The sequence below is a fragment of the Lepus europaeus genome, chromosome 18, assembly GCF_033115175.1.
Source record: "Lepus europaeus isolate LE1 chromosome 18, mLepTim1.pri, whole genome shotgun sequence".
Taxonomy (NCBI): Eukaryota; Metazoa; Chordata; class Mammalia; order Lagomorpha; family Leporidae; genus Lepus; species Lepus europaeus.
This window is the reverse complement of record NC_084844.1, coordinates 59,438,429-59,463,924: the sequence shown is the minus strand read 5'-3', so window position 1 is coordinate 59,463,924 and position 25,496 is coordinate 59,438,429. Positions and strand designations below refer to the sequence as shown.

The following is a 25,496-nucleotide window of genomic DNA, read 5'->3' as shown; positions in this document are numbered from 1 at the left end:
TGTGGACTCCGGCTCCTGCGAAGGAGCTGCGTTTCGCCCGCGAGTCCGAGATGGGCGGGCGCACCGGCCAATGGGCGCCCGTCTCCTACGGCCCCGCCCACCTCCGCCCCCGCCCCCCCGCCCCGCCGCGGGACCCGGCCGCGAGCGCACGAGCCCCGCCGCTCAGACGCTGTTGGAGGAGGCGCGGTGCGGGCTCTCCGGCCATGCCCGGCGGGGCCCACGCGGCTGTCCCGCGCCCGGCCCGGCCCCGGTAGGCGACGCCCGAGGTCCGGGCGCTCCGGCCATGCAGCTGGAGACGCAGGACGCGCTGTACGTGGCGCTGGAACTGGCTATCGCCGCGCTGTCGGTTGCGGGCAATGTGCTGGTGTGCGCCGCGGTGGGCACGTCGAGCGCGCTGCAGACGCCCACCAACTACTTCCTGGTGTCCCTGGCAGCGGCGGACGTGGCCGTGGGGCTGTTCGCCATCCCCTTTGCCATCACCATCAGCCTGGGCTTCTGCACGGACTTCCACAGCTGCCTCTTCCTCGCCTGCTTCGTGCTCGTGCTCACTCAGAGCTCCATCTTCAGCCTCCTGGCCGTGGCCGTCGACAGGTACCTGGCCATCCTTGTCCCGCTCAGGTGAGGCGCGCGGCGTCCCGCGACCCTGAGGCCCCTCTCCTGGCCCACGTTCTTGCCCGATGGCCCTGGGAGCTGTGGTTCCCGGCCTGGATGACGCCGCCACTCCAGACACGTGCGCGCGCTGCCCAGACCCTGTCGGTGACCCGGAGCAGAACCCTGGTGGCTGCAGTGCCCCACCCCGGGCGCCCCTCGTGCGCGCGTCCCTCTAAGAGGTTCTGCGAGGGGAGCTCCGGGGTCCCAGGGAGTGCGGCGCCCATGCGCAGGCAGGCATCCCCGGGCGCGGAAAGTTTAGCCACGACATCTGCGCCCCTGCGGCGAAGGCTGTTTCCTCCCAGCCTTCGCACGCTGCGGCCGGCCCCGGAGAGTCGCGTAGTGCGGCCGAGGGCTGGGGGTCCGGGAGGCGGGCAGGCTTCGGGCAAGGCAGCTTCTGACAGCGGGAATCCGTCCTGTAGAGTGGATACCCCTGGCGACCCAGCTTGGGAATGTGCCCGCTGCAAAGGAGACGGCCAGGCCGACCCAGGAACATGCCTGCACGCTTAGCGGTGACTCAGATCACCTCCATATGCTTTAAAAAAGAGTCACAGCGCTCCAGGTTCGCCCGTCTCCCAGGCCTGAGGGTTAACGTGCTGTTGTGTGACCTTGTTTACCCCCTGCTGTTCTGTCCCAGAGGGCTGAGAAGCGCCACCAGGATTTAGGAAAACTCTGGGGAACTTACCCATCCACTCTTTCCCCACACCGAGAAACGGTAGTATTAGGGTGAGGGTGGGGGGTGGAGCCAGCCCTCAGCCTTGCTGGTGAGTCAGAGGTGAGGGTTAGTTGAAAGCATCCTGTCTTTGGTGCCTGGGTTTTGGCATTTCACAGGTGAGCTTGGATTCGGAGCTGAGACAAGGAAGCGAATTGAATTCCTAGCAGCCGGAGGGAAGGGCAGGGCATTGACTGAGTGCCAGACGTGTGGCAGACAGTTTATGGTAAATGCACGGGCTCTTTTGATCCTGGCAGTAACCCCCAGGGCAGGTGCTGCTACCTGCATGTTCCAGCTGAGGGAGCCGCAGCGTTAGGAAGATGGGTCTTGCTCAACACCGCACCTGCACCCTGCACCTCCGGAGTGTCAGAGCTGGCAGCATGCGCCGTGCACCCACCCGCGCTGTGTTGGCCGGGCTGTGTCTGGTGCTAGTGTTTGGGAGCTGGGGAAAAGCACCCACCTGCGGTGAGGGGAATGTGCTTGTGGGAACTGAGCAGAATGCTCCCACCAGCCTGGGAGCTGGATCCCAGTGAAAACAGGAACCTCCTACTTGGCCAGGCTGCAGGCCTGGCGGGGATGTCTGGGCTGCCTTTGGCATCTGACCACCAGGACTCGTCAGGTAACCTGTGAGGTGTGCTGAGAACCCAGGGATTTCCAAGGGTGGGGCCGCGTAGCATGCACCTCTGCTCTCTCCCACACGTGGATCTCCGGGGTTCCTTGGTGGTCATTTGGCAATCACATGCCCCCAGGGTAAGTTGCCCAGCTAGTGGAAACCCCTGGAGCTTGACCTGGCAGAGACCCAGAGACACTTCCAGCTCTCCTGGGAGTTACTGGAAGACTCTCCTGCTATATGCAGCAGGAAGTACTGTAAATATTTAAAGCTGTTAGTTCTTGCCCTGGTCTGTGCTGGGTGGGATCTTCAGGAAAATGGGTGTGGCTGTGAGGAAAGAGGTGAATCACAGGCCCCTGGCGTCTCTTTTGTGTTTGCTAAGGGCTGGAAGGCCAGAGGTAGGTGCAGGGAGGGAAGAATGCCCATTGGGTGGCCGGAGGCCCTCCCCTAGCTGAGAGGTCTGGAAGAGGTGTGTGCAGGCAGCCCTCACCTCTCTGAAGGTAGGAGTGACAGACCTGTCTGTGGTGCGGCGCCCACCCCGGTGGGCTGGGGAGGTGCCCTCCTGGGCGGAGCCTGGGTGAGCCTCCTGCCCCCAGCTGTTTCTGCCCTTCTGCTAATAGGGCAAGTGTCCCATGAGCTGAGTGAGAAGAAACGCAGGGGATCCGCCGTGCTGGTGTCTCTAACCAGGGATTTGGGGTCACTAAAGTTTGGGAACCCCATGGAGTCAGGGGGCTTGAGCCCTTCTGTGTGGTGCAGGGCGCCCCAAGCGTGACTTTGCCATGAACCTCCCGTCCCCCCTAGGTCATGGATCTCCAGGTGGGAGCAGAGTCTGAAGGGCCTGTTTGGGAGGAGCCATCTCCACCCCCCACCAAAGCGAAGCCTTGAGGAGGGCGAGGCTCAGGGAGTGAGGGTGGCAGGCATAGGCCCACTTTTCGCCGTAGCCCTATTCACTAGCTCAGGCGGCCCCTGTGCCCCAAGGCTCCCAGTGCGAGGCTCAAGGCCGCAGCTCCCTCCTGCCACCCAGTTGCCAAGGCGTCTGCTAACATGAAGGAAGGAAAAGGGAGCCCTTGGGTGATGCTGGGCACAAAAATGACACCATGGACCTGGCTTGGACAAGATGGATCTCTGCTCCTAGCAGGGTGATGGGGTGTCCACACACACACAGCCCGATTGCTCCAGTTCACATGCACAGGTGGTTCCTGACATTGGCACTGACAGAGGGTCCAGTTCCAAGGCTGTGACTAGGAGTGGTGGTGATGGGGTGTACCTGGGGTCAGGGCATCGGCTCCTGGGCCGTGGGAGGTGTTTACCCTCACACCGGTTCGGACTGGAGCACTCCCCTCCCCAGTCTAACCATGCCTCCCAAGTGCCACACTCACAGCTGAGCTGGGGGCCGCTGACTCGTTCCGTCTTGCCCTATGCCCTGGCTCAGCTTCCCTGACGCTGTGCTACTGAAACTGGCTGCTTCTCCACGGAGCAGGAGGAGGTTGTGCAGGGAGCATGCGTCTGGCTGGGTCAACGAAAGGAGGGGCGTGTCTGCAGACCTCGACCCGGCACCCCCGCGCCCTCGGCCACGTTCCCTCTGTGGCCTCTTGTCCCATCTGGGAGGTGGGTCTTAGAGACTTCCGAGCAAGGCTGTGTGCCTTCAGTGATCTCGCGGCCTCTGCTCAGGGTGGCAGTGGGCAAGGAGCTCTGCGTGTTTCTGTGAAACCTTGTCTTTAATTGAGTGGTGATCCCTATACCTTTAATGTTGCGTAGAAGAAAGCTAGGAAGGAAAATGTTTAGTTCTGGACCCCTACAACCCTCAGCCTCCTAAGGACTCCCCTCCTGGAGTTCCACCTTGTGTCACTGTTCATCTTCCTCTTCCAGATCTTTCCCATTGTAGTGGGCTGAATGGTGGCCCTCAAAATGATAGGTCTGGTTTTGAATCCTCAGAACCTGTGAATACACATTTACATGGCATATGTGTGTGTCCATAGCGTATGGATCCCAAGGGGAGGAGCGTCTCTGGATCGTCTGGGTGGCCCCTGCATGCAGGCGCAGCCTTGTGGACTGTGGAGAAGGCTGTGTGAAGACAGGCAGAGACGAGTGCTGTGGCCACAGCCATGGCTGCCTGGAGCCACCAGAACCCAGAAGGGGCATGGCAGGGATTCTACCCCAGAGCCCTGGAGGGAGGGCGGCCTCCAGAGCATGGGAGACCAACTTGCTGCATTTTTAAATTTAAAAAAAATTAAGATTTATGCATTTAATTGAAAGGCAGTTGGGGGGGGGGGGAGCTCCCATCCATTGATTCACACCTCCAAATGGTGAAGCCAGAGCCGGGAACTCCATCCATGTCTCCCATGTGGAGACCTGGCAGAGGTCCAGGCACTTGGGTCACCTTCCACAGCTTTCCCTGGTACATTAGCAGGGAGCCGGATCAGAAGTGGAGCAGCTGGGTCTTGCACACTTACGGGATGCCGGCATCGCAAGTGGTGGCTTAACCCGCTGTGCCATGGTGCCAGCTTGGGCCTGGTGTTCTTTTGCAGGACCCAACATGCAGCCTGATGCCTGGCTTGGGGTAGGCAGCCATGCTGTGGATGAAGACAGGAGTGACAGTAGGGGCAGGAGGACATGGGGGGACAGTGTGGAAAAGGATGTGTGTGGGAAGGGAGGATCTGAGAGGGCAGATCCATTGTGCAGCTCTGAGCTGTCTGGTGGATGATGGCAGGAGAAAAGCTGGTCCAGTGAGGTGTTTTTTTTTTTTTTTTAAGATTTATTTATTTATTTGAAAGAGTTACACAGAGAGAGAAGGAGAGGTAGAGAGAGAGAGAGAGAGAGAGGACCTCCATCCACTGGTTTACTCCCCAATTGGCTGCAATGTCCAGAGCTGAGCTGATCCGAAGCCAGGAGCCAGGAGCTTCCTCTAGGTCTCCCACACGGGTACAGGGGTCCAAGGACTTGGGCCATCTCCCACTGCTTTCCCAGGCCACAGCAGAGAGCTGGATGGGAAGTGGAGCAGCCGGGACTCGAACCAGCACCCATATGGGATGCCAGCAGTGCAGGCGGCAGCTTTACCCACTATGCAACCGTGCCGGCCCCCAGTGAGTTTTAAGTGAGTAAATGAAAGGAAAACCATCTTCTGAGAGGATTTCTCACAGCCCTGAGGGAGGACAGGGCAGAGAGGGGCTCAGAGATGTCCTGGGGCTGCCAGGCAAGTAGCAGGTAGCAGGTGCTTGGTGTGTGGCTTCCGCAGCCATGCACAGGTTGGGAGCCACCCTGTCACCCCCATCAGGGAGTCATCCAGACCAGGTGTTGCTTTTCTGTCACTGACCGGCGGTTGTTGGCACACAGCCCTCTCGACCGCACCTCCCAGCCTGGAGCAACAACCTTAACACCAGCAGCAGCTTGCTCCTGGGCACCACCCATGTTTTATAACTTGGACGGCAACCTCAGCCCAGCTCGGGGCTTGTTGCTAGGCGTGGGGCTTCCCCGATGGGCACGCAGGTGCCTGGGCAGGAGCAGAGGTCTGCTCTGGTCACTGGAGTCCTTGAGAACCTGGTCAGATCTGAAGCCATCCAACCTAGAGGGCACCTGCTGGCCCGGTCCCCGCCCCGTGGGTGGAATCGGGCCAGGCCTGGCTGCCTGGTGATTAGGAGCACGTGGAGCCCCCTGGGCAGGGGAGATGTAGTGGGGTTGACAAGTATGGGCCAGGGGTACATTGCCCTGAAGGGTGGGGATCCGGAGCCTGGAGCTTACATGGCATAGGTGTGCCAGGGTCTCCCCCAGAACGCAGGAGCCTGCTCTGTAGACTGGGCTGCGCCCACAGCCACTCAGCATGCCCAGAGGGACCAGCTACCCGAGCAGAGCAGTGCCCGGGGCACGAGCAAAGAAACCAGGGTGCATGGCATTTCGGCCTGAGAGAGAATCTGTGCTCCTTTCTGGATGCACGGTGGTCTCTGGCCTCAGGGGCCCTCCATGCCTCGCCTCTGTTAAGCTGTAGGCCGACCCCGTGGGGTCAGACACTTCACAGAGGACTGAGGCTCAGAGAGTTACGCTGGGTCCTGGGCCTCACATCCACAGGAGCTGCCAACCACATGTGATGCTGAAGGGAGGCACTCCCAACCCTGCAGTGTGCTGGACGCCTCCAGTGGTGGCTGCCCGAGGACTCCTTAACCATTCCATGGGACAGACGGCCGCGGCCACCTGGTCACACGGCCAGGTGAGGAAAGAGAGGCGCCACCCAGTGGGTGGTGTGACGTCCCTGAGACCTTGACTGAGGGCAGCCAGGACAGCACAGGCTCTCATCTCGCCGCCTCCCTCCTCGAAGCTTCAGCTTGAGCCTCACGTACTCTCCCCGGGGGCATTAGCAGCATGTGCCCTTGATCTTGAAGTGATGGGCTGGAGACGCCGTGGTTGGTCAGTTGGGTGGTAGCAGAACTTGGGGCAGAGAGAGAGCAAGCGTGTGTGCTTGGACGGCCTCTCGCAGGCGCTGGAGGACAGCTGCTCACGCGGTCAGGGTGGAGGGGTTGGAGCGCATGTTCCAGAGGGTCGATGCTTGGCTTTGGCGGGGGAGTGGGACATGTGCCAGGGAGCAGGGGCTCGGCACACTCACTGTGAGGGTGAGTGTGGGGGCCGTGGCTGGGTGGAGTCGCAGGTCCTCCTGGGAGGAGTGAAGCCTCATGGTGGGGGTAGATTTTGTCCTGAAGGCTCTGGTGAATCTGTGGAGGTGTTCCATGTTTTCCTGAGTTAGAAAGCAGCCAGGAGGCATAGAAATCACCGAAGGGTGCAGAAGGGGAAGTGAACCCCGGCCCCTCACCGGTCTTATGCCGGGGCAATCCCCACCATGCCCTGTTGCACCCAACTCGGACCCTGGCTTTGCGCCACCATCTGCCTGCCTGCTGTGAGTGGCAGGGGCTTACCATGCCTTCCCCCGATCCAGCTCCTTCCTGCTTGTATCACGGTTTGATTTTTCCCATGAGTATTTCAGTGTGCATTAGTGATTCCATCGGTTGTGGAAAGTATCTGTTAACTGTCAGGAAAAATGGGGAAATGTGAGGCCCTACCATCTTTCCCAGGTCTGTACATTTGGTTTCTCTCTCTCTCTCTCTATCCCTCTCTCTCTCTCTAAGATTTTATTTACTTATTTCAGTGGCAGAGTTACAGGCAGAGAGAGGGGGAGAGACAGAAAGGTCTTCCATCCACTGATTTGCTCACCAAGTGGCTGCAACAGCCAGAGCTGGGCTGATCTGGAGCCAGGAGCTTCCTCCTGATCTCCCATGTGGGTGCAGGGGCCCAAGCACTTGGACCATCTTCCACTGCTTTCCCAGGCCATAGCAGAGAGCTGGATCAGAAGTGGAGTAGCCTGGGCTAGAACCGGTGCCCATATGGAATGCCAACACTGCAGGCAGAGGATTAACCTACTACTCCACAGCACCAGCCCTGCTTTCTGTTTTTTATAAAATTATTTACTTGTTTGAAAGGCAGAGTGGAAGTGGAACAGCCAGGACTTGAACTGGCACTCAGCTGGGATGCTGGCATCCCAGGCAACAGCCTATTCCACAATGCCAGTCCTTACTTCTGGTTTCTATCAACTATACTGTGACTCTTGGCATGCAGCCTACCTAATAGAGATCTTGCTTTCAAAGAGGTGATTCATGGGGTGGGCATTTGGTGCCACAATTAAGACACTACTTGGGGGGCCAATGCTGGGGCATAGCGGGTAAAGCACTGCCTGTACCTTGGGCCCCTGCACCCATGTGGGAGACTTGGAAGAAGCTCCTGGCTTTGGATTGGTGCAGCTCCAGCCATTGCAGCTGTCTGGGGAGTGAACCAGCAGATGGAAGATCTCTCTCTCTCTCTGCCTCTGCCTCTAACTCTGCATTTCAAATAAAATAAATAAGTCTTTAAAAATGCTACTTGTGGCCGGTGCTGTGGCTCACTTGGTTAATCCTCCGCCTGCGGCGCAGGCATTCCATATGGGCACCGGGTTCTAGTCCCGGTTGCTCTTTTTCCAGGCCGGCGCTCTGCTGTGGCCCGGGAGGGCAGTGGAGGATGGCCCAAGTGCTTGGGCCCTGCACCCGCATGGGAGACCAGGAGGAAGCACCTGGCTCCTGGTTTCGGTTTGGCACAGCGCCAGCCATAGCGGCCATTTGGGGAGTGAACCAACGGAAGGCTTTCTCTCTCTCTCTCTCTCTCTCTCTGTCTATAACTCTACCTGTCAAATAAATTTAAAAAAAAAAAAAAGCTACTTGGGATACCTGCATCCCATATTGGTGGGGTGTCTGGTTCAGGTTCTGGCTCCCCTGCTCACGTGCACCCTGGGAGGCAGCAGGGGATGATGCCGTAGCTGGGTTCCTGCCACCCAGCTGGGATACTGCACTGAGTTCCTAGCTCTTGTCTTCAGCCTGGCCCAGCCCTATTTCTTTAGGCCTTCAGAGAGTGAATTAGTAGGTGGAAAAAATTCTCATCTCTCTATCTGACCTTCAGATAAAATGGAAATAAGTAAGTAAAACAAAAAAAGGTTAATTCACCCAGTTGTAAAGAAATTGAAGCCATGTATGTAAGGGCAGGAAATCGCCTGTCTCTGATCTCTGGGTTCCCAGTTCACCTGTGAGAGGCAACCGTTGTTCTTATGTCGTTGTCTACATAAAGGGTGTGTTGGGCACATTCATACTCTGCTGTTTCTTTTATGTTGTCAGGGTTTATGCCATTTATATTCGCTCTGTAGCTGTACCGAAAGTTTCTGGACTGCATTGTATGAGTGTTGACTTCAGAGGGAGCAGAGTGCTTGGGGTTGGGGGGCAGGAAGGGCCTCCCTCTCCCCACCCCGCTCCCAGGCTGCTCAAGGAGAGGGTTCTGATGTCCAAGTCAGGTGGAGTCTGTTTTTAGCGGCTATCCGTTGCTAAAGGATTCGCCACAGCTTAGTCTGCTTCGTGTCTAGATTACACGTTTCCTTCGGAGATACGGAGGAGACATGCCTTCCCCTCTCATGCTGGTCATGCAGCTTTCTCAGCAGTTTTTTAATTATTTATTTTTATCTGTTTAGGGGGAGGGAGAAGACGGGAGAGCGGGGAGAGAGAGAGTGCGCGTGCTCTTTCATCAGTGGTTTACTCCCCAAATGCCCATAACCCCCAGGGCTGGACCAGGCCAAAGCCAGGAAGGCAGAACTGCAGCCAGGTCTCCCATGTGAGTCGTAAGGACCCAAGTACTTAGCCATCACCAGCTGCCTCCCAGGATGTACATTGGCAAGAAGTGGAGTGGCTGGGACTTGTACCAGATGCTGTGGTATGTGGGCATCTTGGGCAGCATCTTAACCATTGTACCAAACACCTGCCACAGGCTGGTGTCTGTGGTGGACAGCTGGCAGGAGGGCTTGGAGAGGACGAAATGGTCTGGGGTAGCTGGTTGTCATCCAGAGCAGGGCAGAGGCTGTGGAGGGGGAGGCAGAGTCTGGGGGTCCTGGGAGATGGGTGTAATATGACCCAGAGGTTGATGTTTGGTATCAGCGAAGAGATCAGGCAGGGTCTGGAGCAGAGGGACCACCAGTAAAGCCATGTAGGCACCCAGGGGACCAGGGCAGGAGTCCCAGAGGTTAGTAGAAGCAGTCAGTCAACCAGACCTTGACATGCAGCTGGCCAGGGCCAGGCAGAGCAGGGACCGACGGGCATGAGATCTGCCTCTGTCCATCGGCCCGGGTGAGCAGCCAGCGGGGCCGGTGGATAGCACTTTCTGAGAGAGGTGCTTCTGGCTCCGAGACTGAGATGGCAGGGGTCAATACAGGAGGACTTGGTGACTCGGGTGGATGCTGGGTGAGGGAGAGGGGGAGTCCAGGTGGCTCCTGCATCTGGAGACAGCTGGCCGTGCCACCTGAAGAAAGGGGCCTTTGGCACCAGCTGTAGTCTGGATTGTGTTTAAGGTCCTGCATGTTCAAGCAGGTGCTTGAGTCTTGGGGAGTTGGGGTCAGTGCTTCCACCTGGCTGTGGACCCAGCCCCTCTGTCTTGGCCCCCACCCAGCACCAGGAAGCCAGTCTTGCCTCTTGAGCTCTCTGCATCCACAGTTGCCCTCGTAGCCTACTCCTCACATAACTGCCCTCTTTCTTTCTTACAGATTTATTTATTTATTTGAAAGGCAGAGTGATAGCGTTGTTGCGGGGTGGGGAGGGGAAGGGAGAGAAATCTTCCATCCCCTGGTTCACTCCCCAGGTGTGAAACAACTGGGGCTGGTCCAGGCCAAAGCCAGGAGCCTGGGACTCCATCTGAGTGTCCCCCATGAGAGGCAGGGTCCCAAGGACTTGGGCCATCTTCCGCTGCTTCCCAGGTGCATTAGTAGGGAACTGGATCGGAAGCGGAGCTACTGGGACTGGAATCGGTGCTCATGTGGGATGCAGGCGCTGCAGGTGGTGCCTTAGCTCAGTGCCCAGCAATGCCCGCCGCACTTGTCATTTTTTTTTTTTTTTTTTTTTAGGCAGAGTGGACAGTGAAAGAGAGAGACAGAGAGAAAGGTCTTCCTTTGCCGTTGGTTCACCCTCCAATGGCTGCCGCGGCTGGTGCGCTGTGGCCGGCGCACCGCGCTGATCTGAAGCCAGGAGCCAGGTGCTTCTCCTGGTCTCCCGTGGGGTGCAGGGCCCAAGCACTTGGGGCATGCTCCACTGCCCTCCCTGGCCACAGCAGAGAGCTGGACTGGAAGGGGGGCAACCGGGACAGAATCCGGCACCCCGAGCGGGACTAGAACCCGGTGTGCCGGCGCCGCAGGTCAGAGGATTAGCCTGTTGAGCCATGGTGCCAGCCACACTTGCCATCTTTCTAAAATGAGCCTGACCACGCACCTCCCATTACCCCGTGCTCCCAGCACCTGGGGATGAGGGCCCCTGCCCCTTGGCCTCTGACCCCTCCTGCCACTCCCTCTCGTTTGCTTCTCTGCGCTAGTCCGGGAGGATCTCTGAGGCCGCTCCGCAGCGGGAGTGCCCGCCTCCCCATCTCTTCATCTGCTGACTCTTACTCATTTGTACCGTGCTCGGGACACTGACGTGTCCTCCGGAGGGCACCCAGCTTCCTGCGTGGGTCTCTGCGTGCCAGCAGCTGTTTTCTTCATTACTTGTGACCTGTTTAAGGTCTCCCACTCCTCCTCTGTCAGGAGCAGGGTTCACAGCTGTTGTTCCCTCGTATCCCCTGGATTCTGTCCCACCACTGGCCTGCGACACATTTAGGAGTCGGCAGCACGCACATGTGAGCATGTGTCCACTTGGGCACGCATGCATCTGTGTGTGTGCTGGTGTGGGCAGGGCGGTCAGCTCCGACACGGACGCCTGAGCTCCGCTGGGCACACTCAGAGCTGGCGTAGGAGAGAAACTAGACTGGCACCACAGAAACCAGAGAGGGATTTCCACGGGGCGTGGCCGGCCGTGTCACAGAGCAGGAAGTGTCTCCCAGGCTCAGCATTTGGAGAAGCATCAGTGACCGAGCTTTTTAACTGCGCAGGGTTTTAAACCAGTTACAGAATGAGTGCAGTGTGTGTGAGTGTGTGCTCGTGGACACACACACACTACTGCACACATAGATTTATATCCGCGTGGCTGGGTGAAGGCAGTCTGGGGTTTCAAAAATGAGTCACTCTGAAGCAGTGTGCTTTTTCACAGCCTTTAAGTTGCAAGATGAGTGCGGTGAATTCCCATCTACCTTGCACGTGGATTCACACAATATTTTGCTATATTTGCTTTGTTTGTCTCAAACACAGGTACATCCAAGCATAACTAGCACATTCAGGGGTTTCTGTTTTTTAAGATTTACTTGAAAGTCACGGTGACAGGAAGAGACAAGGAGAGAACTCTTCAGTCTCCTGATTTACTCCCCAGATTGCTGCAACAGCTGGCCTGGGCCAGGCCAAAGCCAGGAGCCTGGAGCTCCATCCTGGTCTCCACTTGGGTGGCAGGGGCCCAAGCACTTGGCCACCCTCTGCTCCCTCCCAGGCACATTAGCAGGGCTGGATCAGAAGCAGAGCAGCTGGGAACTCTGAAGTGGGACGGTGGTGTGTATGCCAACGCCAACAGTCAGGATGTTCACAGACACTGCTGTCTACAGTCACAGGTCCCCGGTTATCCCAGTTACGTTCCCTATAGTTTTAATCAGGTCCCAGTAAAAGCCATGCTTGCATTGAGCAAATTCTCTTAATTTCCTGTAAGCGGAAGCAGGTTCTTAGTTTTTTTGCATGTGTGGTTTATTTTTGGTCTTTCAAGACACTGACGTTTTGGGGCAGTCCAGGTTGTTTTGCAGTTGTCCGTCTGGTTGGGTTTGCTTGCTTCCCTGTGGCTGCTCTGAGCCTGGCCGTGTGTGGCAGCAGCGCTGTCTCCAGGAGTGGTGTTGTGTCCTGCTCAGGGGGCACCCGGGGTCAGCGTGCCCCCTGGTGGGTGCTGTGTACTTGGCCACGTGGTGAGGCGGTGTCTTCCAGGCTCTTCATAGGAAAGGGAGGTGTGTTTTCCCCTTGGACAAATCTTGCCTGAACTGGTTCCTGCGATGGTGGTTGTGAAATGGTAGTCTCGCTTTTTTCTCCTCCTGCTCCTGCCTTTATCCGTGTGCACGTTTCTGTGAAGAACTTCGCCTTCGCCCTCCTTTAAACCGCTTGTTGACACGCCGGCGTCGGCTTATGGATTTTACTTTCCTTCGCAGTCGTGATCCATTCCTGTTACTCATTTTGATGCCTGCGTTTGGCCGATGCAAGTTCCCTTCTGGTTGAGCGTTCGTGTGAATTTTTGAGCATTTTCTTATTTTCTGGCACAGAACGGTTGGGTTGGGTCACCTCGTGTTTTCCACCTTTAGTTTGTTCAGTGGTGAAGGACAGTCAGAAATCAAGAATGGGATAGCTTTGCCCATTGCTACTGGCGTATCATTCCTTCTGGGTCCTAGCAGTAAACTTGTATTTAGGAGATTTAAAACAATTTTTTTAAGATTATTTATTACTGAAAGAGAGAGAGACAGAGAAAGATATTCCAGGAACTGGGCTGAGCCAAGCCAGAGCCAGGAGTTCCATCCAGGTCTCCCACGCAGGTAGCAGGGACCTAAACACTTGGGCCATCTTCTGCTGCTTTTCCCAGGCCATTAGCAGGGAGCTGGATCTGAAGTGGAGCAGCCAGGACATGAACCATTGTCCATATGGGATGCCAGTGTCACAAGCAGTGGCTTTATCTGCTATGCCACAATACTGGCCCCTAGGAGAATTTTTTTTTTTTTTTTTTTTTTAATAATGGGTTTGTTCCTACCCAGCTCCCTGCTCATGTGTCTGGGGAAGCAGCAGAGGATGGCCCAAATACTTGGGGCCCCTGCATGAATGTGGGAGACCCAGAAGAAGCTCCTGATTCCTGGCTTCAGATCAGCCCAGCTCCCCTGTTGCAGCCATTTGGGGAGTGAGCCAGTGGATGGAAGATATCTCTCTCTGTCTCTCTCTACCCTTTCTTCTCCCTCCCTAACTCTGCCTTTCAAATAAATAAATCTTACAAAAAAAAAAAAAAGTTGGAGGAACTCTTGCTTATAATAGACTGCCATCTAATTATTGAGAAGAAATGACTGAGTCGAGCAAATCCCCACTGGGCAGCTATCATAGTAGTAACTGATGCAGGCGCGAGTCATCAGTGATGCTAAAACTCGGGTGACGGCCTGACGAGGAGTAAGATAGTTACAGGATCTCCAAGTCTGTACCACAGGCTCCCTACTAATCAAAAAGGGAAAGGTGGTTACAGTGGACCAAGCTGGCTGACACTGCAGTCATCCAGCTGTCCAAGTTAGCCTCAGCGGTTATGGGACACGCCGACAGCAGGTGCCGCAGATGGCCTCTTCTGCCCTCGTGTGTACACCGAGGCTGGCCCTCTGGACTGGTGGAGTGAGTCCCTGGAGCAGCACGTCGTAGCCCCAGCTGTGGAGGGCACCGTGGGGCCAGAGGACACACTGCACTTTTCTCCTCTGCTCTGGCTTCAGGCGGTGGCCCTGTCTCGATCATGGTCACTTACTCTGTGTGAAGGAGCTCAGATACAGGAGCTGTCTTGGGCTTCTATCTGATGTAAGAGAACACTCAGAGTCCACAGAAACCAGCCCCGGAGAGAGACGTGGTCTTGGTCCCCGCCCCTCAGCCTCTGCCGGCTGAGTCACGGTCAGACCAGCTGGCCTGCCGCTCACCATGGCAGCTGCTGGGGAGTGCTGCCGTCTGTCTTTTCTGCCCCCTGCGCTCCTCCTGCCTGGATCTCAGGTGGCTGCGAGGGACGATGGCGGCTCTCCCAGCTGCCTTTACGTGTGGCAGCAGGCAGGACTCAAGCCCAGCCAGGTCCACCACCGAGATCTGCAGATGCCTGGATTTGCTGGAGCAGGTGAGAACCCCTTGGGGGCCAGCAGCCTCCTGGGTGGGGCGCAGCTTGTCATCTGGGGGGCAGCGGGCACTCTCCTTCCCACAGGCCACACTGTGGCCACCTGCAGTGACAGGGCAGAGTGCCTGCAGTACATTTTCCACAAGTGCTGGAGAGGCTCTTCTGCTCCTGGACCCGAGCTTCATGTGAGTAAAATCAGACCGCATCTGCTCTCTGTACAGAGGGGTTTTGTTTTAAGATTTATTTATTTATTTGAGAGGCAGAGACATAGAGAGGTCTCCCATCTGCTGGTTCACTCCCCAAATGGCTACAGTGGCCGGAGCTGAGCTGCTCCAAAGCCAGGAGCTTCTTCCGGGTCTCTCACGTGGGTGCAGGGGCCTAAGCACTTGGGCCATCTTTTACTGCTTTCCCAAGCACATTAGCAGAGAGCTGGATCGGAAATGGAGCAGCCCGGACTTGAACTGGCGCCCATATGGGATGCCAGCACTGCAGGCAGAGGCTTAACCTACTACGCCACAACACCGGCCCCCCAGAATGGTTTTATTTGGTCCTTAAATGTGTGTTATAATTCATTTGTGAAAACATCTGGGTCTTCAGTTTTCTTAGGGGGAAGGTTTTTATTTATCATTGCACTGTATCCCAGTGTCCTATGTGGATGTACATATAGAGAGGACAGCTTTATAAAGACTTAAATTGAGCAGTAAGTAAACTGCCTATGGTATCTCAAATACTATGTCGTTGGGATGGTGGCAGAATTGAAGACTTGAGACTTAATAGGTTAATTCTAATTCTTTAGTAGAGTACTATTTTGAATCTTCTGCTTATTTTTCTGTCGTTCATGAACACTTTTTTTTTTAATGAATACTTTAAAAACCTTCTGCTTTGGTTCCAAGGGAAACCTGAATGGGAGGCAAGTGCTCACGGTAGAGATACCCCCTTGTACCCAGCATGCCTCTGGTGCTCTACAAGCTGAAGCCCAGACCAGGCTCACGCCCCTGTGTCTTGGTCTAGTGAGAGCTGCAAGAGGACGTTTGACACATATGTACACGCACACGCACACACGCCAAGAGTTTCGGCTCTGTCTTAGAAATTTCGGCTTTCTTTCCAGACCTGCTTGCCAGGCAGTGTCAGGTGTCTTCCACTGGGGAGTGGTGATATTGGTCAGCTTCTCCTTAATGTTAACTGAAAAGGCTGAGGAGGAGCCTCTTGAGATGGACAAGGTTTATTCCGGCTTACATTTTGGAGGTTCACAGTTCAGGACCAATGGCCCTGTTAGATGGCGTGTGGTGCCACTGGCCATGGAAGAGCAGGTGCAGGATAGCAACCACACGGTGAGCCAGGAAGCAGAGAGAAGCTGGGCCACACTCAGCTTAAATAACCAGCCCCTCGGGAGAGCCCCCTTCCTAAACCTAAATGCCCCCATGACCTAAATGCTGCCCGCCAGGCCCCCTCAGGTGCCATCATTAGATCAAGTACCCACCCTAAACCCATCAACCATTGGCATTAATCCATGGCCTGTTCACCTAGACTTTGGGGTTTAAACATTGGTATGAGTTTTCCTGTCCACACCATAGCAGGGCTCACCAGTCACTCAGTGGGAGGAGACAGCAAAGATAGAGTTAGGTGGTGGGTGCATGGCACAGGTGCCCTGGGCGGCCGTGGCATGCGGTGGGAGCACCGTGCTGCACTTCGGGCAGACTGCTCTGCTTCCATGTGTTTCTGTGTTGTGGACCAGGTCGCGTGTGATGGGGGCAGGGGAAGGGTGTTGGTTCACAGCCAGCGTTGCTTTGGCTTATCCATGAATTTGCCTAGGCAAAGGAGGTAGAACAGTTACAGTCTTCGGCAGCAAAGGGAACAGCCCTCAGTTTGCTGTGTAATGGGGGCCCCTCTGGACTCTCAGGGACACAGACAACCAAGACAGTCTCCCCCACCCCCCGCCATGCTGGCACCCTCCCTCAGAAAGCTGCATCCCGGCCTGTGGCAGCCTGCACTGCTGCTGAGCCCAGCGTGGGGACAGCGCCCGGCTCAGGTCTCCTTTTGTTAGCACTGCTGTGGCACCTGTCAGCCTTCCTCAAATTAAAATTTTGCCAGGATATCTGGACTTTTTGGGTTCGTTTTAATATCCACTGAGTGTCCCCCCAGTGACTGCCGGCACTGTAGTCACCAAATTCTGTGGTGTTGAGTGGTCTGCCTGACCCCTTTCTTCACGTGACTCCTGTTACCTGTGAGGTTTTAGGGACCGTGAGGTTTTTCTAAGAATGTGTATACTGCTTTATACGGAGGAACAAAACTTGTCAACTGCACAGAATGTAAAGAAAAAAATCCAGGGCCAGTGTTGTGGCGTAGGGGATTGAACCACTGCCTGTGCCCCAGTATCTCATATGAGTGCTTGTTAGCATCCCGGCTGCTCCATTTCCGATCCAGCTCCCTGCCAACGCACCTGGGAAAGCAGCAGAAGATGGCCCAAGTGCTTGTGCCCCTGCACCTTCATGGGAGACCCGGAAGAAGCTCCTGGCTCCTGGCTTTGGCCTGGTCTAGCCTTAGCCATTGTGGCCATTCGGGGAATGAACCAGTGCATGGAAGATTTCTCTCTTTCCCTCCCTCTCTGTAACTCTCTCAAGTAAACAATACAAATTTTTTAAAAGAAAAAAGAATCTCCCACTTTAGTCTACAGAGACAAGTCCGTATGTGTCGACTTAGCACTCGGCGCGTGTGGGTGCTGCTGTCCCCGCCCTCAGCAGCCACTCAGAGGTGGCTGTGGAGCCGCTGCTTCCCAGGGGGAGCTCAGCTCCCTCCAGCCCCTGGCTGAGCGTTGCCGCCCGGGATGGGTGCCCGTGGGAGTCTGGACTGAGAGCGGGGAGTTGATTTCTGAGGCTGAGAAGGTGGCCTGGTTTGAGCAGGAGGAGACCCTGCCCGGGAACCGAGCCAGCACTTGCTGGGCGGCCGTTGGCCACGGCCCCTTGCGTTATGTAACCCCAGCGCACACAGTTTCTCTTGTTGATTCCCTCCACGTGACTGCCTTCCTGTCCATCTCCTTAGCTAATGAGCGCCTTATGAAGAGAATGGATGGATCAGAGCACAGCTCCACACACACACACACACGCACACAGTGGAGCACTGCCACTTCCTGAGCGTGCGTTTTCCCAGGACACCCTGTCTTGTGCGGCTTGCCAGAGCTGGGCCTGTTCCTGCCCTGGTTTTGTATCCCCTCCTCTGTCACCTGGCACCGACTCCCCTGCGCGGGGACAGCCTCCCGCTCCCGCGGCCCTCCGCACCAGAGGAATGACTGGTGCAAGCGTGACCTGTGCCCTTCCCGAGCGTCTCAGGAGGGGGACACACACGTGCAGACTGCAGGGTGTTCCGGGTGTGGAGCCTGCAGCAACGGTGGGTGTGGGGAGGGGAAGGTGTTCAGGGACAGGGTGGGGCACAGCCGGAGCAGGGAAGTACCAGAGCCTTCCGGAGTCCTGCCCAGCACAGGGACACCTGCCGGCCCTCTGCTGCAGCCCTGTCTCCTCCGTGGGCCTGGGGCCAAGCACGTGCATCCCAAGGAGAGCCACTGCCCCGCCACGACGGAGCGAGAGCTCCAGTGTGAGTCCTGGCTCTGTCCTTGGGGTCCGGAAAGCTTGGCCCTGCGGAGTAGAGTGATCACACGCCTCCCTTGGCTGCCTCCATGGTCCCCCTCCCCACAGGCAGCAGACCCCCAGCCCCTTCCTCCGAGTCCCAGTTCCCATGCAGCCGCCTGCACAGTGGGGGGGCTCAGGGCTGGGGGACCAGAGGAGCTGGGATTTGTGAGATAAGCACTCAAGAGCCTGTGTATAGCTTTTTTTTTTTTTTTTTTTTTGACAGGCAGGATGGACAGTGAGAGAGACAGAGAGAAAGGTCTTCCTTTTCCAAAAGTTGGTTCACCCCCCAGTGGCCGCTCCTGCGGCACGTTGCAGCCGGCGCACTGCGCCAATCTGAAGCCAGGAGCCAGGTGCTTCTCCTGGTTTCCCACGGGGTGCAGGGCCCAAGGACCTGGGCCATCCTCCACTGCCCTCCCAGGCCACAGCAGAGAGCTGGCCTGGAAGAGGGGCAACCGGGACAGAATCCAGCGCCCCAACCGGGACTAGAACCCGGTGTGCCGGCGCCGCAAGGCGGAGGATTAGCCAAGTAAGCCACGGCGCCAGCCCTGTGTATAGCTATTTAAGCAGGAAAATGTCTGCTTTGGCAGAATGGTAGGAACTCTCGCCTGGTGAGGGAGAGAAGGCACACAGCTCGGGGCTGCCCAGGGAGCATTTGGGGGGTGAACCAGTGGGTGGAAGATCTCTCTCTCCCTCCCCTAACGCTGCACAGCCTGGGGAAGAGCCTGTGCTATCTGTTTCTTTCTTTTTTTTTTTTTTTTTTTTTTTTGACAGGCAGAGTGGACAGTGAGAGAGAGACAGAGAGAAAGGTCTTCCTTTTGCCGTTGGTTCACCCTCCAATGGCCGCCGCGGTAGGCGCGCTGCAGCCGGCGCACCACGCTGATCCGATGGCAGGAGCCAGGTGCTTCTCCTGGTCTCCCATGGGGTGCAGGGCCCAAGCACTTGGGCCATCCTCCACTGCACTCCCTGGCCACAGCAGAGAGCTGGCCTGGAAGAGGGGCAACCGGGACAGAATCCGGTGCCCGACCGGGACTAGAACCCGGTGTGCCGGCGCCGCAAGGCGGAGGATTAGCCTAGTGAGCCGCGGCGCCGGCCCTGTGCTATCTGTTTCTAAAACTTGGTGTTTGGTCCCACGGTTCAAAGGTGGATAGCATGACTGGCAGCTGGGGGGAGATTGGTGAGAGCTTAATTTTAGATGGAGAGATGGATCATGAAGTCTGTCTTTACTCTTCATGGTTGCAGGTACCAGGGAGCCAGTGTTTTTTAGCCTAGCAGTTAAGATGCCCACATCCCACACTGGCGATCCTGGGTTCCAGTTCTTGGCTCTGGCTCCTGACTACACTTCCTGCTGGTGCACCCCTGGGAGGCAGTGGTGCTGGCTCAGTCCGTTGGATCCCTGCCACCCATGTGGGAGACCCGGATTGAATTCCCAGCTCTTGACTTTGGCCCAAGCCTAGCTCCAGCTGTTGCAAGCAGCTTGGGAGTCAGCCAGTGGATGGGAATTCTGCCACTCAAATAAATGAAACGTTTCAAATACTGCTGGGATAATAAAGATGAGAATGGAGGCGTGGATTTGTATATTTCAACCTTGGCTACAGATTTTTCGGTTCCCAGAAAATAGTTCTCAAGCAGTGCTCTGCCTGCTGCCCTGGCTCACCAGCCTTAGTCCCACCGCTGCTTCCCAGGCTGTGCAGTGATGTGACCCAGTCCCCGCATCCCAGCCTCTTCTCTGAACACTCCCTGCACCATCCGGCCTCGCCTGAGCCCTGCCTGGAACTGCCACCTACTCCCTGGGCCTCGGGGTGCAGCTGTTTCTCTTGGCTCTATCCACTCCTCTTTGTAGAGCATCCCCCACCCTTACCTCGAAAGACCACACGTGGGTCCGACGCTGTGGCTCAGGAGGTTAAAGCCGAGGTCCGCATCCCGAATGGGCACCAGTTCTAGTCCCAGCTGCTCCGCTTCAGATCCAGCTCCCTGCTAATGCACCTGGGAAAGCAGCGGAGGATGGCCCGAGTGCTTGAGCCCCTGCACCCTCATGGGAGACCTGGAAGAAGCTCCTGGCTTCAGCCTGGCCCAGTCCTGGCTGTTGTGGTCATTTGGGGAGTGAACCAGTGGATGGAAGATATCTTTGTCTTTCCTCCTCTCTAACTCTGCCTTTCAAATAAATAAATAAATAAATCAGAGAGAGAGAGAGACCTTGACATTTCAGGCCCCAGGCCCCTGCCTCCCCTTAGGTTCTGCTTCATGGCCTTCGGCTCCTGTAGGGAGGTGACCGTCACTCCCGTGAGCCTTCCTGCATGCCACCTGCAGCGCACCTCTCCTCCTTTTCACTGCCGCCGGCTCGGGAGAGGCCTGCCCTCACTTCCTGGATTGGGGTCTCCCTATTTTCCCTTCACCACTGCAGCCTGCTCATCTTGGGCTGGCTGCACCCTTCTCAATTCTTAACTCACCGGTATTTGTTTTCCTTGAGGCCAGTGATTGTTTCCAGTGCCTCACAGCAGAACTTGTGCAAAGAAAGAACTCCAGGGCGGGTGAGAGGGAGAGTATTCTTAGAATTGTATCTATGAACTGCATTCAGCCTGGTAAAAACTGAGAGAAAAGAAATTAAAAATCAATGTAACAAAGAATACACTTATCTGAAAAACCAAAACAAACAAACAAGACAAGGAAGGAAGAACTCTGTGAATGAAGTAAGGAACCCGCAGGGAACAGTCCAGTGAGGGCGTTCCTAGGAGCAGGTGTTCCCAAGTGCAGGACGCAGTGGTTTTGAGATGTTCCGATGTGGGTGGATTGCAGTTGTGAACCGCAGTGGGAAGCCACCCCCAGCAGCCCTCTTGTACAGGGCACTCAAGTAAAACAAGAGCCAGCGTTGGGCTGGCACTGTGGCTCAGTGGGTAAAGCCACTGCCTGCGACACCGGCAACCCATATGGGTGCTGGTTTGGGTCCTGGCTGCTCCACTTCTGATCCAGCTTCCTACTAATGTGCCTGGGAAAGCAGTAGATGGCCCAAATGCTTAAGCCCCTGATACCCTTGTGGAGACCCTGAAGAAGCTCCTGGCTTCGGATCGGCACAGCCCTGGATGTTGTAGCCATCTGGGAAGGGAACCAGCAGGTGGAAGATCTTTCTGTGTGTCTCCTCACTCCCTCTCTGTAACTGCTTTTGAAACACAAAAATCTTTTCATAAGATGTGGTGCGGTGCGGGGCGCTCAGGCCTGTGGGTGCTCATTCCCTTCTGGTCTTTGGTTTGTGTATTGACTTTGTTATTCAGAGATTTTGTATCTGTTTCCTCATTTGTGAAGTAAGAGAAGTTGCTCAAGAAAAGATAGAAGTGCCCACCCCTCAGTGTGTATGCTTCGGCCTGCAGCTAACAGAGTGCCTGACAGAGTTGTAAGCAGCCCAGGTGTTTAATTACCTCTTACAACAGCAGTGTGGCGCCGTGGTGGTCCCAGAGTTGGCTAGTGGTTCAAGGGTGTCATCAAGCACCTAGGGTCTCTCCTTCCTTCAGTCTTGTCCCTCGTGGTCACAGGATGGCTGCTGCAGCGGTAGGCATCACAGCTTCCTCCGAGAGCATTAAAAGCAAACAGGGCGGGGTTCCTGCCGCGGGTCTCTCTCCTTTCCTCAGCAAGTGGAATCTTCCTGGTGGGTCCCCTAGGAGAATCCGCGTGAGGCCGCACTGGCCAGAACCACCTCCCACGTGCACCCGGGGCCAGGCACACGAGAGAGTGGAAGTACCACGACCTGCCTGAGCCCCGTGGACAGCGCCGGCGGAGGAAGGGCCGGGCTCTGGCGTAGGCTGCCTCCTGGGCCTCAAGTCCCGTGGCCCCGCGGCCTTGGGCTTTTGGGGGCTTCCTTGTCCTGCAGGGACGGGCTGGCAGGGCAGTGGCAAGGAATGACACTTCCTAACGAGCGGCTTTACGCTCCTGACCGAGCAGGCAAACGGAAAGGGTTCGGAAGCAATCCGGACTCACTGGCCGAGAGGACGTGGAGCAGCCGAGCCCAGCAGGCCCCTTGTGGAGGCCGCTCGGCTGACAGCCCGTTGCCGAGAAGACCCCGCCTGGGGGCTGGGGGGAGAGAGGGCGCCGTGAGTGATGGGCAGGACCTCGGTTAGCCGTCAGCTGCCTGCCTGTCCCGGCCGCGGCGTCATATTCCTGTCCTAGAGCTGCTCACCACGTCAGTGACGGACGAGGCGCGCTCTCCGTGCCCGCTGTGCCAGGTGCCGGCCAGGTCAGAGGCCGGAGGCCGTGTCCTTCAGAGAGAGGGAAGGCAGCTTGTCGGGCTCTGGGCCATGTGTGGGGATGGGGCCGGAGAGCGGCCGTGGCCCCCTCTGCCCCCGGGTGGCCCTTGGAAGAGGAAAAGGTGTGCGTGGGCTGCTCAGAACGCCGGGGCCAGCAGGGAGACTCTGGCTGTGGCGCCGCGCTGACATGAGCTTGCCTTTGCAGGCAAAGGAAAACGGGCACTTTCCAGAGACAGGTGCCCAGGGCGCGTCAATCAGATGTTTCCCGTTTTTTTGTAGAGACTGTGGAAAGATTTAATTTCATTTACTCAATACATATTACACTGACTACATGCACGTATACCATGTATCGCAGACATATTATGGACCAGTTATTAAGAGCAAAGCTTATACCTCTGCCTTACACCACATATAGACTAGTTCATAGTGAAATGTCAAAAGGGTATTTACATTTTCTAGTGGATTCGAATAGCATTTAATGCTTTAAAATTATTAACAAAATTTGGCCGGTGCCGCGGCTCACTAGGCTAATCCTCGGCCTTGCGGCGCCGGCACACCGGGTTCTAGTCCCGATCGGGGCACCGGATTCTGTCCCGGTGGCCCCTCTTCCAGGCCAGCTCTCTGCTGTGGCCTGGGAGTGCAGTGGAGGATGGCCCAAGTTCTTGGGCCCTGCACCCCATGGGAGACCAGGAGAAGCACCTGGCTCCTGCCATCGGATCAGCGTGGTGCGCCGGCTGCAGTGCGCCAGCCGCAGCGGCCATTGGAGGGTGAACCAATGGCAAAGGAAGACCTTTCTCTCTGTCTCTCTCTCTCTCACTGTCCACTCTGCCTGTCAAAAATAAATAAATAAATAAAATTATTAACAAAATTTAATATTTGCTATTTCCCATTTTGTTTTAAAGACTTATTTGAAAGGCAGAGTGAGAGAGAGAGAGAGGTCTTCCATCTGCCGAGTCACTCCCCAAATGGCTGTAGCAGCTGGGGCTGGGCCAGGCTGAAGCCAGAAGCCCAGAGCTCCACCTGGGTCTCCACGTAGGTGGCCGGTGGCCAGGCACTTGGGCCATCCTCTGCTGCCTTCCCAGGCGCGTTAGCAGGGAGCTGGATGGGAAGCGGAGCAGCCGGGACAGCGCTCCAGTATGGATGCCAGCGTCACGAGGGGCGGTTTAGCCTGCACCACAGCGCCGGCCTCCTGTTTCTGAATTGTTACCAACTCTGGGGGCGGGGCATCCCAGGACGCTTCTGCCTGTGGTGCACAGCACACCTCTTAGGCTGTTTGTGGGAGCCCAGAAAGACTGTTGCTCAGAGCCATAGGCAGCAGCACTGCCTGTCCCGGGGGCTCCGGTGCTCACGGCCTCGGGCCTCAGTGCACCCCATCAGTGAAGCCTCCTTTGGCCTCTGAAACCGCAACCCCTACCGGTCCTCACCATCCTCGCTTGGCTTGGTCACTTTCACAGCACACCTCTCTCCACACTGTTTACTAACTTAGGTTTCTTGTCCCCCCACCCCCACCCCCAGTCTGCGTGCCTTAAAATTGGGACCGTTGTCCGGCACTAAAGGGAAATGAGTTACCAAGTCAGGAATGAAAACCTCACTGAGCTCGTTCACGCACAGCTGCCTGCACCTGCTACACATCCCCAGTGGTGAGGGTCAGGCCACGGTGCCAGGGAACGGCTGTTGGGGCTGAAGGGCCCCGAGACCACAGCGGAGGTGGGCCCCGCACTTGGGTGGCAGAGTGCTCCTGACTGCACGGCAGCCCGACCGTAACGTGTGATGTTCTTCTCAACAGGTATAAGAGTTTGGTCACTGGGACCCGAGCCAGAGGAGTCATTGCCGTCCTCTGGGTCCTCGCTTTTGGCATTGGACTGACTCCATTCCTGGGGTGGAACAGCAAGGACAGTGCCACTGCCAACTGCACGGAGCAGCGGGATGGAACCACAAACGAAAGCTGCTGCCTCGTCAAGTGTCTCTTTGAAAACGTGGTCCCCATGAGCTACATGGTCTATTTCAACTTCTTTGGGTGCGTCCTGCCCCCGCTGCTCATCATGCTGGCCATCTACATCAAGATCTTCCTGGTGGCCTGCAGGCAGCTCCAGCGCACCGAGCTCATGGACCACTCGAGGACCACCCTTCAGCGGGAGATCCATGCGGCCAAGTCGCTGGCCATGATCGTGGGGATCTTTGCCCTGTGCTGGCTGCCGGTCCATGCCATCAACTGCGTCACTCTTTTTCAGCCGGCTCAGGCCAAGGATAAGCCCAAGTGGGCCATGAACACGGCCATTCTCCTGTCCCACGCCAATTCAGTCGTCAACCCCATCGTGTACGCCTACCGGAACCGAGACTTCCGGGAAACTTTTCACAAAATCATCTCCAGGTATGTTCTCTGCCAGACAGATATCAAGAGTGGGAATGGGCAGAGCGGAGCCCAGCCTGTTCTCAGCATGGGCCTATGACCCAGGCTCCAGCCTCTTGGAGAAGGCACAGACTCACAGCAAACAAAAGGACGGGACACGACTGGCTGATCTCCTTGGGAGGGGACAGCCACACCTCACGAGTGTCTTCCTGGAGTTCCACATACCCACCTAGGACGAGCGTGCTGTTAGCGGGCTCCAAGGGTGGACACGTCCAAGAATATTTATGCTTGTATTTGGCTGCTCTTGTCGTGGCTGATACCATTGACTTGGAGAGTCTAAAAGATTGCTCTATATTTGTAAGCATCTGCCTCCTTTGTGGTAGAAAATGACAAACTGTTTTTACTGTGAAACACTGTGAACTCCTATACTGCAAATGTTTTTTAACTTAGAGAATGGAAAAAGAAGAGTTTGGTGGTACTAAAAATGTATACCTGTTCCTGGGAAGACAACCAGGAAAATTAAAAGTTTAATTCTTCAACCAGGAAACCACTGTGTTGATTTGGGGAAATGATAGGCTCGTAAAATCTTAAGCGGAATTATCATCAGGGAGCGATTTTAAGTGCTAATCTCTTCCGAATACAGAAAACTACCCCAGAAGAAGAGTCTGGAGCGATGGGCTCCTTCCCCTACTGGCTTCCCTCTTCTTGGGTGGGGCTAGGTGGTGAAATTTGCTTTTCTCCCAAGTTCAAGTTTGGCCAAGCTGCTGGAACCCACAGTGTGAAAATCTTACTTAGTAAAATTATCTGTGTGTGTGTGTATATTAAGTGAAATAAAATATTAAAAACAAAACAAGCTTAGGGTACGGCACTGGCTTGTAACAGAGCTGCATCTACCTCGACACCTGAGTCTGCAGCTGCTTCTTCAGGAAATAAATTTATGCTCAGTCCAAGTTCCCCACGGAGCAGAAGGTCTTGATAGGTGTCATCTGTGG

At 56.2% G+C, this 25,496-nt stretch overlaps 1 protein-coding gene and 1 long non-coding RNA gene across 2 annotated transcripts; one reads left to right on the top strand and one right to left on the bottom strand.

The window, feature by feature from the left end:
* The first annotated feature begins 277 nt into the window (after positions 1-277).
* On the top strand, positions 278-25,304 carry ADORA2B (adenosine A2b receptor). Its single transcript, XM_062174985.1, has 2 exons — positions 278-618; positions 23,941-25,304. Exons 1-2 carry the CDS (start codon positions 284-286, stop codon positions 24,602-24,604), a joined length of 999 nt encoding a protein of 332 aa, XP_062030969.1. The 5' UTR covers positions 278-283; the 3' UTR covers positions 24,605-25,304.
* On the bottom strand, positions 15,466-21,622 carry LOC133746737 (uncharacterized). Its single transcript, XR_009864251.1, has 4 exons — positions 21,333-21,622; positions 20,370-20,508; positions 19,781-19,905; positions 15,466-16,107 (listed from the first exon to the last, which is right to left on the bottom strand). It is a non-coding gene; the product is annotated as an uncharacterized LOC133746737 (long non-coding RNA).
* Positions 25,305-25,496: the final 192 nt, after the last annotated feature.